We start from the raw sequence: 15,173 nt of genomic DNA on the forward strand, positions 1-15,173 counted from the left end.
GTACACTCTGGTCTTTCTAGCCCAATTCCCACCCCACGTTGTGTCTTTTGGGAAATGGTTGTCCCGTTGTGGCATAGCAGAGCAGGGCACAGACATCTGCAGACTCCTTAACCTGACCTGTGGGGGCCAGAGGGTCCAAAGCTGGAACTGCAGCTCCGTACAGCCTAAGAAATGATCAGGAGACCTGGACCTCGAGCTGTTCTAGGCTGGGGAGAACACTGCTTTATTCTGTCTTTTCTTAACTCTTCTCTAGCTGACGGATCCCTCCTCTCCTTATGCCTGTAGTCTCTGACACCACAGCTCTGCAGGAGGCACTGAAGGAAAAACAGCAGCACATTGAGCAGCTGCTGGTGGAGCGTGACCTGGAGCCCCTAAAATCACCTCCTCCAATTTCCAGCAATAGAGGCTGCAATAGAGGACAGACAATGCTTACCGAAGAGGGACACCAGTGCTTGCCTGCAGGGGTTGAGGTTGATTTACCTTCTCCCTTGGCAGCCCAACACTCGGTGGCTACTCCATGCATGGACAGAGGAAAGCAAAAATATCACATCGTTTTTGGCAAGAAACTTTCTTATCTCTGCATTCTGGCTCAGTCCCCACATTGGGGATTACATCCTTCCCATTTATAAAATATCCCCTGGGCTCACACATGGACATAGAGCAACTCTTCACTTCTGACTCTTAAATCCTGGTAAACAAACTGTGAGCCAAGGGCAGCGTTAGCTGCAGACACACAGCACAGGGAACATCACCGCAGCAAAAAGGACATTGCCATTCCCCATTTCCCATCCCTGGGGACAAGCCTGGCAGCCAGGACAGGCTGCTCTATCTTTAGAAAGCACAAGAACTTTAAACATTTATAATGTTGCTTCAGCAGGGATAGTATGCAGCCCTTCAGCTGCCAAATGACAGCACAACCTGTGCAAATGAGGAGAAAGCTGCAACCTTAACTCACAGCACACCTCGCATCAGTTGCTGTGTCTCAGTAATCAGATTCACTGCTGTTGGCGGATCGCTGGTGACAGCAAAACCAGAAGTTATGGGGAGAGGAGACAAGACCAACAGCCTTCCATCCATCACTTGAGCCCCCCGCTGAACGTTCTTGCTTTGGCCATGAAGAGGCATAATCAGCTCTACAGGAGTGAGGTTCACATTGTGCAGGAAAAACAGACCCAGACTCACACAGGGCTCTGCTCTGAGAACCTGCATGATTTGCCAGGCCTGCCTGGATGAGTGGAGGAATAGTGCCACTGTGCTGACTCAGCCCAGAGCTGCTGCGCCCGCGGTCACAGCAGTGCAGGTGTCGTGCATGCCAGCATCTCCTACCTGGCTAAAGAACGCCCATCTGCACATGGAGCAGCTCAGGTGCCTGGAATCGGGTCGGAAATTTCGTGTGCGCTCACTGTAATGAGCACAATGTGGTGTAATTCACTTGAAATTAAATGGACTCCCAGAGCAATCACTGCATACATCCAGGAAAGGACTGAGTGCCAAATCCTTGTCGTTTCCTTCAAAGCTGCAAGATCAGGGTCTCCCAAGACAGAAGAACCCTTTTCCTCTATTACAGGACAAGTACAATGCAGCTGCAGACAGAAACAGCAAGGCAGCAATTACAAAGACATATGGTGCACTATGGTCCCGCAGCTCCTGAGTCTCCTTGCCTAACAGCAAGGCCAGCCATGCACATCAAGGGCTGCAGAGCACAGGGGCTGACTAAGCCTACAAAGGGAGAGCAGCAGCAGCTTGTGGTAATTAAAGGTTTCCTCCTCAAGCACACCCTGAAGGCTCTGCAGACAAAGGGAGAGCAATGCCAAGCCAGATCCCTGGGCAGCAGCTGCTGTCAGAGCAGAGACAGGAGGTCAGAAGGCACGACAGAATGGGGTACAGCAAAAACATGCCTCCACGAGAAGCACTACTGACTCCTGAAGTATTGCACCTGGATCTCGTTAGGCCTGCAGTGTCCTCAGGCTCAGCCCAAAATCCCACAGGAACCACAGGGGCTGCAGACCAGAAAACTCCAGGGCCTGGGGGAGTGATGGCAGTCATAGCCTTACCTTGACTGGGGGTCCCAGGACTGTGGGGTGCCAGCCCTGAGGTGGTCTGTGCCACTCCCGCCCCAGTGGCTGACACTGGGTTACCAGGACACAGCTTGTGTCGTGCTGAGCTCGGCATCCTGGCCCACCTCCATCCCAGCTGGAAGGAGGGGATGAAGGTGCCAGGTCGCCATGGCTTTAAGGGCTGAGGGCAGAGCACACTCACCCCACATCCTCAGAGTGCTCAGTCCCTGCGGGCACAGGCACACATTGGTATTGCAGGTGCTGTGCTGCAGGGAAGACTCTAAGAAGGATTCTTCATCCTGCCAGGCTGGATCCCTGTGGGAAGGAGCCAGGGACAGCTGAGTATGGTGTGAGGTGAGACGGGAGGGGAAGGGGGCCGGGCAGTGGCAGGGTGATGGGTGCTAACCTGTTGGGGATTTTGATGCCGAGTTTAAGCATCTCTGCCTGGAAGGTCTCCATGTCCCGGCAGAGTGGGCAGCAGAAGTGGTACAAGGCAGCACTCAGCGTGGCCCTGGGGAAAGGGGACATCAGCTGGGGGCTACGCACATTACCCCAGGGCTGGGGATGAAGCAAGGGTTCCAGGGCCGGGCGCTGCTGAGGATGATGCTGCGGTGTGGGGGCAGTGGTGCTTACTTGGACGCAGTAGTGGTGGAAGTGGGCAGTGTTGCACGCAGGACACATCAGCGTGTTGAAACTCAGGCATTCCTCCACCGCCTCCGTGCACACAGTGCAGTGCCGCTGCTCCTGGGGCACCGGCCTCACCTGCTGCTTCGGTGCGTGCCGCCAGCAGGACCTGCGGGACGGATGGAGGTGGCAGCTCAGCAGCCTGCCCCATCCGTCCAGCAGCTGCAGCCCCGTGGGGTGCCCGCACTCACCGGTACTCCCCAAAAAATTGGGAGATGCAGCCACGTTCTCTTCCGCACGGGAAGTGGAAGGTGCGGGAGCACCTCTGGTGATGGCAGCGGACCGAGGCGCCCTGCTGCCCGCAGATACAGCACTTCTGTGGGGACAGCACTGTGGTGCCGGGCGTCAGTGCCGTGCAGCTCCAGGCAGCACATGCTTAGTGAAGCAAACCCTACTACGGCCTCTCTTTCCCAGTGCAGGATCCATATCTCACTCCAGCACACAGACACAGGTCAAAGCAAGGAGCTTTATTAAATCCCAGTAGAACTGTACAGCAGTGTGAACTGGGACAGAAGAGGACGAGGCAGAGCTGGCTCCATAAGCTAATAAGGCACCACAGGCATCGACAGATAATGCAGGGTACAAAGAAAGAGAGCTGGCGTTGGTGGCAGCTCACGTTGAGGCATTGCTCGGCTTCTTCCCGTGCAGGTATTGCTGGAACCAGCCCGCTGCAGGGTCCACACAGAACTTCTTCCCCTGCTTCAGCTCCACGCTGTGGGTGGGTAGAAGGTCTGGGTTAGCCTGGGTGTCCTTCCCTAACCTGTAGCACCATCCCCAGCATCTCTCAAACTTCTGACTTCTAGCAGCGTTAAATCCCTTCTAAACCTTGGTTTCCTTCCCATTCTCATTGCTGAAACAAGGGGCTGCTGGGACGTTTGAAATTAAGCAATGAGGGGAGGAGGAGGGTGTGGCTAGAACTCAGCACCATGAGAGGGGCTTGTTTTGGGCATCCCTGGTGGGAAGTGAAAGCACAGGGTGGGTGGCTGAGGGTGAGGAGTGCGGTGGGAAGGAAGTCAGGAGAGGAAGGGTGATGGAGGGAGGCTGGGCAGGGGAGGATGGGGAAGGAAGGTTGGGGATGAAGGCTGGGGACTCAGGGACTCACATAATGGCTTTGCAGGAGCAGTTTGGGGGTGTTTCCCGATAGCTGCAGATGAGCGAGGTGTCGATTTCCTTCTGGATGAACATGTTCTTGTAGCAGCAGGAGCTGTAGGAGCTCAGCTCCCCGGGGCCAACCCTGACCTCAGCACATGCCCCTGGGGTGGTGATAGCATCCTGGCCGGGTGCCTATGTGAGAAATAGTTCAGTAGCAGCTAAGTGCAGACAGGAAGGTCACCAAGACTGCTGGGGCACCATGGGGGCATCCGCAGTGCTGTGTGTGGTTCTGGGCTGCCCTGTGCAAAGAGGCATGGAGATGGCAAAGCGAGTGCAGCGAAAGGCTATGGGGGTTCTGGTGGGCTGGCATCACCGCTACGAGAGAAGGCTGAGAGAGCTGAGCCTGTTTAGCCTTGGAAAGAGAACGCTGAGAGAGGATCAGGATGATGATAGGACATCCCGAGTCGGAAGGGACCCACATGCAGGACACTTGAAGTGCGCCTTCTTTGATGGGAATTTTTTTTATTAGTATTTTAGCTATTTGATTTAGGTTAAATATTAATTTTGATCAGAAAAGGAAAACGACTTAAAGGAGCAATAGTTTAACACACAGAACAGTAGAATCATAGAACGGCTTGGGTGGAAGGGATCCCTCTACCTCTGGATGAGGCAGCTTGTCATCCAGACGCCTCCTGAACACTGCCAGGGACGGTGACTCCACCACCTCGCTGGCCAGGCCATTCCAGTGCCTGACCACTCTCTTTCAGAGAAGAGGCTTTTCCTCATGTCCAGCCTAAACCTCTGTGGCACAACTTGTGGAGATTTCCTCTCGATCTTGAGCACCTTGTGGGGAATCCACAGCCTCTCTGCGCAGCTGTCACAGTTACAAGCAGCAATCCAATCAGGAGTCAGGACTTCCGATGCCATGATAGATTATCAGGGCTATCAGAAACCCTTTGTCTCACCTGCCAGCAGTAGCCCGTGGTGTCTTCCATGGCTCTTCCCTGTGCCTGGGCCGTGCTTGGCTCCCACTCTCTGCCAGCCCTGATGTCAGCACATGCCCACGAGGTGATGCTGTCACACTCACTGGTGGTGTTTCCAGCAGCAAGGTTGTTGATGAGTGGCGGGGAAGGTGGAGTGTGCGAGGGGCTTCCTGTGGGCTGTGCAGGCAGCTGGGCGTTGGGGTGCTCCTGGAGCTGAGCTGGCAGCCTCAGTGATGGAGCCGAGGTGCCGGGAGCCGGAGTGCTGTGCCGGGACTCACACTCAAGAAGCAGTGAGGTGCACAGTGATGAGCTCAGTTGCACATCTCTGTGCAAATCATGGCACCAACCGGGGGAGGACACCTCCCGAGGATGTATGGCCACGTGCCTATGGGGACCCTGTCCCCGTGCTGTGTTGCTTACCAGTGCCTGCAGCGCTGCAGTCACTGCACTCCCAGGATTCGGTGTCACCTGAGAGGGCGGAGCAGAGCTCGTGGGTCCCACAGGAGCCACAGGACTGGCAGAGTAGGAACCTCCAGGGCCTGGGGAAGTGATGGGAGACAGAGCCTTATGGTCACTGGGGGTCCCAGGGCTGTGGGGTGCCGGCCCTGAGGTGATCCGTGCCACTCCCACCCCTGTGGTGGCTGAGACTGAGCTAGCAGGGCACAGCTTGTGTCATGCTGAGCTCGGCATCCTGGCCCACCTCCATCCCAGCTGGGAGGAGGGGACGAAGGCGCCAGATTGCCGTGGCTTTGAGAGCAGAGCACACTCACCCCACATCCCCAGAGTGCTCCCGTCCCTGCGGGCACAGGCACACGCTGGCATTGCATGGGTTGTACCACAGGGAAAGCTCTAAGAAGGATTCTTCATTCTCCCATGCTGCATCCCTGTGGGAAGGAGCTAGGAACAGATGAGTATGGTGTGAGGTGAGACGGGAGGGGAAGGGGGCCGGGCAGTGGCAGGGTGATGGGTGCTAACCTGTTGGGGATTTTGATGCCGAGTTTAAGCATCTCTGCCTGGAAGGTCTCCATGTCCCGGCAGAGTGGGCAGCAGAAGTGGTACAAGGCAGCACTGAGAGCATGACCCTGGGGAAAAGGGGACATCAGCTGGGGGCTATGCACATTACCTGAGGGCTGGGGATGAAGCCGGGGTTCCAAGGCTGGGTGGTGCTGCAGATGATGTGATGCTGCGGTCGGGGGGCAATGGCACTAACCTGGATGCAGTGGCGGTGGAACCGGGCGGCTTTACACCTGGGACAGACCAGCATGTTGTAACCTGGACGTTCCTCCACTGCCTCCATGCACAGTGTGCACTGCTGCTGCTCCTGGGGCACCGGCCTCACCTTCTGCTTTGGTGCATGCCGCCAGCAGAAGGACCTGCGGGACGGATGGAGCTCAGCAGCCTGCCCCATCCCTCCTGCAGCTGCAGCCCCGTGGGGTGCCCACACTCACCGGTATTCCCCGAAAAATTGGGAGATGCAGCCACGTTCTCTTCCACATGGGAAGTGGAAGGTGCGGAAGCACTTCCGACGACGGCAGCGGACCGAGGCGCCCTGCTGCCCGCAGATACAGCACTTCTGTGGGGACAGCATTGTGGTGCCGGGCGTCAGTGCCGGGCAGCTCCAGGCAGCACTTGCCCAGCAGAGCACGGTGCGTTCTGGTGTGCCACGTGGCTAGGGACCCCGCAGCACTGATCTGGGCAGCGATGGGTGTTTCTGGACAACGGGGGCTCTGCGGAGCCTCCCAGCCACGTGGCACGGGGACCGAGCTGGGGACACGTCACCCTATATTCACCTTCTGTGCCACACGTTGCAGCTCCTGCTGGATGTCGGGGAGGAGGAATCCATAGAAGCCTTCATCATCATTCCCATGTTGGAACAGCTCGCTGGCGTGGTACTGCAGGAGGCAAATGGGGACCTGTTGCTGCATCTGTGGGCAGCAGCTGGCCCAGGGCTGGGGGCCAGGGGCATGGGGTTGGGGCTCACCATGCAGTTCTCGTGGATTCGAAGCCTGCCTTGCTGGAACGTCTCTCCAAATATATTGGGGTCGTTGTCTGCCCGCTTGCAGAACCTGCACCCTGCCATGGGAACAACGGCATTGTCACCCCAAGCGTGGCAGAGGGGCGACCCCAGTGCATGGCAGAGACACGTCCCCACTGGGGTTGTGGAAAAGAGGCTCTGCACTCACCTTCCTCCTCTTCAAAACATTGTCTTTTTTGGGGGGATGGCCCCTTATCGGGCCTTGCCCGTGCCCTGCGCCGTGCTGCAGGGCGGCGGGTGCTGGCAGAGGACTGCGGCGCCCTGCGGCGTTGAGACCTCAGTTCCATACCGGGACCAACACCGGAGCTGCTTCCTCTATCCAGAGGTAGCCCGGACTGAGGGGACACGGGCGTGAGACATGGGATGCAGCCCTGAGCGTTGTGATGGTGGTGCTGATGTCACAATGATGTCACAATGAGCACAGCCCTGGCGCAGGGCTGGGAGTGCCCCCATGGTGCTGGGGGTCCTGAGGGGTGGGCTCGGGATGCCCGCATCGCCCTATGGGGCTGTGCTGGGTGGCAGGGAGCTCCAGCGGGGAGTTGGAGGCACAGCGACCAACAGGTGGTGGATGGATGCGGACTGGAGGCAGAGTGGCAGATAAACCGCACTATCCCTAATTTCCTAAAGCGAGAGATTTATTTAGGCGTCAGAGCTCCTGACTCCTCAACAAGTGTTTTGATGTATTCTGCATCATCTCTGTGTTTTTGCTTCCTTCACAACGGTGGGAGAGGAGTTCTGCTCTGGAGGAGCTCCAGGAGCACCTGCACCCAGAACTGCTGTGGGTCTGCACATATCTTACGCCCCTTTTTGGTGACCAGGCTGCCAGGAGAAAAGCAGCGCTGGGGCAATGGGGTGCTGCGTCCTGATGGCAGCAGCCACATGTCCCCAGCCGCACTGCCACCCCCTGCCAGACTTCTGTGGGTCGTCGTGTTGTTGTATCCCAAATTCCAGCTGGTTACTCACATCACTGCTGACTTGGGACAGACACTGCTGGTGGCATATGCAGAGGCAATGTGTTTGTAACGGATGGGATGTGACATGTAACGGTTGCAGCAGGTTAAGGGGCGTCCATCTGTAGGGGCAGAAATATAGAGCTGTGCTGAGACACTGTACTTGGGGCTCCCTGAGTATTTGCCATCAGCAACCCCCACCTCATGTCCTATCCCCCCAAAAGACCCTATCTCCATAGGTGAGTCCACACCACGAAGAAGTTGCCCAGAACCCAGAACCCTCCCATGCAGGGACAGCGTCTGCCGCCTCGAGGGGAAAATGTAAGACCCAACTTACCACTGCTGTCAATAGGAAAGGAGACCACAGCTGAGAAGCAGAGGGCCAGCAGGAGGAGAGCAGCCAGGGCAGCTGCGGAGCCCTTCATGGTGCTGTGGGACACGAGCACGGCAAGCAGGGCTGGAGCTGGGTGGCTCTAAGGCTCTGCTGTGCACAGTGCTCGGCTCCTGCTGCACTGCCACTTCTATCTCCGGCTGCTGGGCGGGTGCAGGGTTTCAAGGGAAAAGTATGAATGCGTAATAATAATATTTCAGGACCCCTGCAGAAATGAAGCGGCAAAAGGGGAAGCATCAGCCACAGGGCCACCGCTTTCAGATACTGTTTTTGTGCCCAGTGGGAACTTGCTGGTGCCTGAAGCCTCGTAACACTGACCCTACTGCTCTGCACTGAGCCCACAGTGAGAGCCAGGCTGGGACGTGGAGCTTCACAGCTGCAGCCCTGATGGGAGTTGGGTTGATGAAGGCTGCTCCATCCTCACTGTGCTCCGCGTGCTCAAAAGCAGCTGTGTTCTCCCGTATTTCTTGATTCTAGGGAATTTGGTGACATGAGTGCCCAACACACACGATCTGATTCCCTTCATCCCCACCGGCAATCTGCTGACCTTTGGATGTCCTCATTGCCATCATGCACTCCTCCTTCTGTAGCCATCAGCATTAACTCTCTGCTCTTTCCTGGAAAAGACGTCCAATCCCCAAATTCTGTCAAACCCAGCATTTCTCCATTGTCACCGGACGTCAGCCCAAATCAATATCACATGGACGGCATGAATCTGCAGCCTGACTGCCTCCGTGGAGCTGTCCTTGGTGGTGGGTTGCAACAGAGTGTCTGCAATGTGTCTGCAAATGCAAGAGTTTTATTTAGGCATCAGAGCTCCTCGGCAAGCACTTCAGTGCATTCTGAATCTCCATTTTCACATCCTTAGCATCAGAGGGGCAGTAGGAGGGAAGGATGGGGAGGGGAGGCCCTGGCACTGCTGGCCGGAGAGCTGCGGGTACCCCAGCCACAGCGGTGCTTGAGAGCAGGCAGGATGGGCCCTGAGCTGGGGGGTGGGAAACAGCCCAGAGCAGGGGTTGGAGCTGGGTGTGCTCTGAGGTCCTTTCCAATCCATCCATTTTATGATTCTATGAGCCTGTAAAATTTCAGTTTTTTTGTTTCTGGAAGTGTTCCAGGCGTTTCTGTTCCCAGGGCTCTTCAGGGTTTGCACGTCTCCTTCCCCTTCTTGGTGACCAGGCTCCAGGGAGAAAATCAGTGTTAGATTGACAGGATGTCGGGTCCAGAAGTCAACACCCACGTGTCCTCAGCCACACTTTCATCCCATCCCCTCCCTACCGCCCTTGGAGCTGTGGGATACTGACACGGTTTCAAACTGCAAACCCCAGCTGTGCTTGGATACTGACATCACCGCTGGCAGGCGGCATGTGCTGCTGGTGGTGAAGGCGGAGGCGATGACATTTCATGGGATAGGATGTTGGATGTAGGAGAAGCAGCACTTTGTGGGGAGGCCGTCTGTGGGGGAGAGAAACAGAGCCCTGGTGAGAGCCCAAGAGACCTCATCTCCAAGGCTGAACCCCAGAACTGGTGGCAGTTCCCCACAGCAATGGGAATGGGTGCTCCCAAGGGGCTGGCATCCACCTGGAGGGATACAGCCATACCTGACTCACGCTGACGGGCCAGTACCAAGAAGCAGAGGGCCAGGAGGAGCAGAGCAGCCAGGGTGGCTGTGTAGCTCTTCATGATGCTGCAGGACGTCCCCCTGGCACGGTGCGTGGGGCTGGAGCTGGGTGGCTGTTCAGCTGCTCAGCTCTGTGTAGTGCTCAGCCCAGACTGCACTGCCTCTTTTATCCCCTGGCTGCTGGTCGGGTCCAGGGTTTCAAGGGAAAAAGATGAGTGCACAATAACTAGGAAATAATTTCAGAATTCCTGCAGTTTTGTTGAAGTGGAGAAATAAAACAGCAAAAGGAGAAGTGCTGGCCACTGGGTCACCACTTTCAGATTCCTTTTTAGTGCCCAGTGGGAGATGGACAGAGTCTGAAGCTTCATGACACCCATCCTGCTTCTCTGCTCCAACCCTGCAGTGAATGCCCTCAAACCCAACATTTCCTCATTGCTATCCAACATCAACCCAAATCAGCATCCCACGGAGTGAACAGCTGTGCAGAGCATCCTTAAACACACACCCAGGCAGGGTCACTTGGTCTGGGGGCACACCGGACCAGACTTCATCTTAACCTTCACCATTCTGGTTTCACATCCCCTCATGCCTTCTGTGCTATTCCCAGGTCCCCATAGTGAAGCAAACCCTACTACGACCTCTCTTTCCCAGTGGAAGATCCATATCTCACTCCAGCACACAGACACAGGTCAAAGCAAGGAGCTTTATTAAATCCCAGTAGAACTGTACAGCAGTGTGAAGTGGGACAGAAGAGGACAGAAGACACCACCCTGTGGTGGCTCGCTGCGTCCCTCCAGCCGGGTGCCCCGTTCCCATAGATGGGACCTTCACGGTGGGCTGTGGGGGACCTCCAGCAGAGCAGGGGCTCAGCCTTGGACACGGGGTCTCTTGGGGTGTCCTTGGGGGATATGACACGAGTGGGTTGTTGGGTGACGGGAGATCCTTGTAAAGCTCCAGGTGGAGCATGTGTGGGGTCTCACAGGGCTCTCTTTCCTCAAAGACGGCCTCCCCACACCCTGCTGCTTCTGCCATATCCAAGGCAAAGTAGCCTTCGGCTTCAGGGACAGCAGCCAGATCCCCTCCGACTCCGATGAGGGGTCGATCAGGGGGTCTGTCACCGACTTCTCCTTGTCCTCGTGTAACAGAGTGGAAACAGAGACATTTTGCATTAGAAACTGGAGAAACTAAGAGCAGAAATCTGCAGCAACTCCTAGGAGCGTATCTTGGTTCCAACAGCAGATGGGCTCAGAGCACAGCCCTGCAGACAGTTGTTACCAAGCACAGCCAACACAGCTCCACTCTGTTCCCTACAGCGCAAACGTTATTTGCGTTTCAACCACTGGAGGACACTCAAGTACACGGGAAGGAGAGGACGGCTTTGGACAACACATCGAGGAATAGGCAGTGTGGGGAACTGACCGACATTCAGCTTCTCCCCAGTGTTAGCCCTTTGTAGCCATGGATCTAAGATCTGTGGGAACAGAGAAACAGGGGCGGCCGCACAACCGCGGCGTGTGCCTAAGCAGCTCCAACGGCGGGCAGTGAGGGGGAGCGGCCGGGCGGGAAAGCAGCGCCGGGCGGGAAAGCAGGGCGGGGCGGGGAAGCGGGCAGGGGCGCGACGGCGTGGCGCCGCCATGTTGTGGCGGTGCCCGTAAGCGCGAGAGGCTCCCTCGGTCAGCGTGACGGCTGACGCTGTGATGAAAGGAAATTCAGTCAGTGAAGCGGGACCTCCCCTTCACGAACTGCTGGTGGCTGTGACCCGTGACCGTGTTCGGCCTTCAGCTGTAGTTGGGTACCTGGCAGCAGCGTTTTCTCCGCCCTTCTGCCAGGCATCGAAGTCAGCCTGGCAGCGCTGTGGTGACCTGGCTCGTCTTTCTGCGTCTTCTGCAAAACTGGAACGACGTTCGCCAGCTTCCAGCCACCTGGAACCTTTCCAGATTCCCAAAACAGAAACTCCCAGAGCCTCACGTGATGTTGCGGTGCGTGAAACACCGAGAGCAAAACTCATGAAACCGTGACAGTGTGCGACAGCGGGCGTGTGCCGTGATGCCGGTGTGCTGCTGTGAGTGTAGGTGGAAAGACCACCGAGACCGTGCAGCCCGACCAGCAGCTCATGGCTGGGACCACTGCGAAGCACGTCCCTTAGCACAGCACTTGGTCCCTCCAGGTCTCTGCCTCCTGGGGAGGGAGATGTGCACACAGCCCGAGGAGCTGTGGGTGCAGGCGCTGCTGGAGCCCTTCCACGCACACAAAACCTGACCCTGCCCTGCTCTCCCGACACTGCGCTGGGTCCCCAGCACCACGCACGCAACAGAGCACGTGAACTGCACCTCTATAGTTTTTTATTCATTTATTGAAGTTCAAGATATTTAAGTTAAATTAAAAGTATTTAAATTATTTAAGTTAAATACTTTCCTAAGAATAGAAGAACAACGTAAAGGGAGAATAATTGAATGAAGAGAATTGGAGCGTCGGGGCGGTGTGGGTGCTGAGCCCTGCAGTGCTCCCAAAGTTTTGGTGGTGTTTCCAGCAGCAGATGGTGGTTGAGCAGTGGGGAAGGTGGACAGCTGGGCGTTGGGGTGCTCCTAGAGCTGAGCTGGCAGACTCTTGTGGTGATGGAGCCGAGGTGCCAGGAGCCGGAGTGCTGCGTCGGGGCTCAGTCTGAAGAAGCAGTGAGGTGCACGGAGATGAGCTCAGGTGCACATCTCTGTGCCCATCGTGGCTCCAACCGGGAGGGCATCTCCTGAGGATGTATGGCCACGTATCTGTGGGGACCCTGTCCCCGTGCTGCGTTTCTTTCCAGTGCAGTCGCTGCACTCCCAGGATTCGGTGTCCCCTGAGATGGTGGAGCAGAGCTCGTGCGTCCCACAGGAACCACAGGATTTGCAGAGAAGGAATCTCCAGGGCCTGGGGGAGTAATGGGAGACAGAGCCTTGTGGTCACTGGGGGCCCCAGGGCTGTGGGGTGCCAGCCCTGAGGTGATCCGTGCCACTCCCACCCCGGTGGCTGACACTGGGTTACCAGGACACAGCTTGTGTCGTGCTGAGCTCGGCATCCTGGCCCACCTCCATCACAGCTGGAAGGAGGGGATGAAGGCGTCAGGTCGCCGCGGCTTCAAGGGCTGAGGGCAGAGCACACTCACCCCATGTTCTCAGAGTGCTCCTGTTCCTGCAGGCACAGGCACACATTGGTATTGCAGGTGCTGTGCTGCAGGGAAGACTCTAGGAAGGATTCTTCATCCTGCCAGGCTGGATCCCTGTGGAAAGGAGCCAGGGACAGCTGAGTATGGTGCAAGCAGAGATGGGAGGGGAAGGGGGCCGGGCAGTGGCAGGGTGATGGGTGCTAACCTGTTGGGGATTTTGATGCCGAGTTTAAGCATCTCTGCCTGGAAGGTCTCCATGTCCCGGCAGAGTGGGCAGCAGAAGTGGTACGAGGCAGCACTCAGCGTGGCCCTGGGGAAAGGGGACATCAGCTGGGGGCTACGCACATTACCCCAGGGCTGGGGATGAAGCCGGGGTTCCAGGGCCGGGCGCTGCTGAGGATGATGCTGCGGTGTGGGGGCAGTGGTGCTTACTTGGACGCAGTAGCGGTGGAAGTGGGCGGTGTTGCACGCAGGACACATCAGCGTGTTGAAACTCAGGCATTCCTCCACCACTTCCATGCACACAGTGCAGTACCGCTGCTCCTGGGGCACCGGCCTCACCTGCTGCTTCGGTGCGTGCCGCCAGCAGGACCTGCGGGACGGATGGAGGTGGCAGCTCAGCAGCCTGCCCCATCCCTCCTGCAGCTGCAGCCCCGTGGGGTGCCCGCACTCACTGGTATTCCCCAAAAAACTGGGAGACGCAGCCACGTTCTTTTCCACATGGGAAGTGGAAGGTGCGGGAGCACCTCTGGTGATGGCAGCGAACTGAGGCGCCCTGCTGCCCGCAGATGCAGCACTTCTGTGGGGACAGCACTGTGGTGCCGGGCGTCAGTGCCGTGCAGCTCCAGGCAGCACTTGCCCAGCAGAGCACGGTGCTTTCTGGTGTGCCACGTGGCTAGGGACCCCGTAGCACTGATCTGGGCAGCGATGGGTGTTTCTAGACAATGGGGGCTCTGCGGAGCCTCCCAGCCACGTGGCACGGGGACCGAGCTGGGGACACGTCGCCCTATTCACCTTCCGTGCCACACGCTGCAGCTCCTGCTGGATGGCGGGGGGGAGGAATGTGAAGAAACCTTTGCCGTCATCTCCACGTTGGCTCAGCTTGCTGGCGTGGTACTGCAGGAGGCAAATGGGGACCTGTTGCTGCATCTGTGGGCAGCAGCTGGCCCAGGGCTGGGGGCCAGGGGCGTGGGGTTGGGGCTCACCAGGCAGTTCTCATGGATTGCCTGATAAGACAGCCTGTCTTGCTGGCACGTCTTTCCAGGTATGTTGGGGTCACTGTCTGCCCGCTTGCAGAACCCACACCCTGCCATGGGAACAACGGCACTGTCACCCCAAGCGTGGCAATGGGTGACCTCAGTGCATGGCAGAGGCACATCCCTACCAGGGATGTGGGAGCGCTCTTAACTCACCTTCCTCCTCTTTGACACGTTGTCTTTTTTGGGGGGCATGGCCCCTGATCGGGCCTTGCCCGTGCCCTGCGCCGTGCTGTAGAGCGGCGGGTGCTGGCAGAGCTCTGTGATGCCCTGGGGCGTTTTGGCCTCAGCTCCATTCCAGGGTCCACTCTGGAGCAAAGCCCCGGAGCTGCTTCTCTATCCAGAGGTACACCGTACCATGGGGACACGGGCGAGACGTGCAATGCAGCGCTGCGCGTGGTGATGGCGGTGCTGATGTCTGTCACGGTGTTATCCGTATCAGTGACCCTAGGGAAACGGAGAAGGGAGAGAGAGAGGAAAGAAAAAGAAAAAAAAACAAAACTGCATCGTCAGCGGCCGCCTGAGCACAGCCGTGCGCTTCCGGGGGGGTTGGGGAAACAGAGGGAATAGATGGGTCTACAAAAAACAACGGCACGACTTGAGAAGGAACGGTAACTTTACTAAGTCTAAAAAAATTGAACAATTGAGAGAGAGACAATTTCCAGACCAAAAGCTGGGAGCTTACGTTAGGGAGGAACTGCGGGGGACGCGTAACCGCTGAACCTCCACAGCAGCCGAGTGAGAGCGCGCCGAGCGAGAGTGAGCGGCCTGGCGTCCGGTGCGGAGCTCCGCCCCTCTGCTGCTCCCACCAGCATTAACTCTTTTAACTCCCTGCATGATGTTCTGATGTGAAATACCGGCATCAAAACCACAAAACCACAACAATGTCACAGCGATGTCACAACGAGCATAGCCCTGGCGCGCCGATAGGAGTGCCCCCAGTGGTGCTGGGGGTCCTGAGGGGT

At 57.3% G+C, this 15,173-nt stretch overlaps 3 protein-coding genes and 1 pseudogene across 3 annotated transcripts; all 4 read right to left on the reverse strand.

Moving 5' to 3' along the window:
- Positions 1–643: 643 nt before the first annotated feature.
- On the reverse strand, positions 644–7,138 carry LOC136045982 (uncharacterized). The gene is given in 17 exon segments (XM_065732222.1): positions 644–723; positions 2,260–2,372; positions 2,464–2,569; positions 2,690–2,850; positions 2,933–3,100; positions 3,358–3,453; positions 3,844–4,025; positions 4,492–4,593; positions 4,799–5,139; positions 5,237–5,355; positions 5,587–5,700; positions 5,792–5,898; positions 6,027–6,189; positions 6,265–6,389; positions 6,607–6,708; positions 6,798–6,971; positions 6,974–7,138. Coding segments are annotated over 17 exon segments (2,418 nt in total).
- Positions 7,139–7,541: 403 nt separating this feature from the next.
- On the reverse strand, positions 7,542–8,761 carry LOC136045983 (C-C motif chemokine 4 homolog). Its single transcript, XM_065732223.1, is given in 5 exon segments — positions 7,542–7,573; positions 7,576–7,670; positions 7,815–7,923; positions 8,139–8,274; positions 8,702–8,761. Coding segments are annotated over 5 exon segments (432 nt in total).
- Positions 8,762–8,996: 235 nt separating this feature from the next.
- Positions 8,997–10,059, reverse strand: LOC136045937 (C-C motif chemokine 3-like 1; annotated as a pseudogene).
- Positions 10,060–12,463: 2,404 nt separating this feature from the next.
- Positions 12,464–14,504, reverse strand: LOC136045939 (PHD finger protein 7-like). Its single transcript, XM_065732174.1, is given in 10 exon segments — positions 12,464–12,717; positions 12,953–13,066; positions 13,158–13,263; positions 13,384–13,544; positions 13,627–13,751; positions 13,967–14,068; positions 14,158–14,300; positions 14,303–14,333; positions 14,336–14,387; positions 14,389–14,504. Coding segments are annotated over 10 exon segments (1,164 nt in total). The 3' UTR covers positions 12,464–12,503.
- Between the last annotated feature and the right edge of the window lie 669 nt (positions 14,505–15,173).

This window comes from Cyrtonyx montezumae, unplaced genomic scaffold, assembly GCF_038088225.1.
Source record: "Cyrtonyx montezumae isolate F1298 unplaced genomic scaffold, pur_monq_1.0 scaffold_15, whole genome shotgun sequence".
In the NCBI taxonomy this organism is placed as follows: domain Eukaryota; kingdom Metazoa; phylum Chordata; class Aves; order Galliformes; family Odontophoridae; genus Cyrtonyx; species Cyrtonyx montezumae.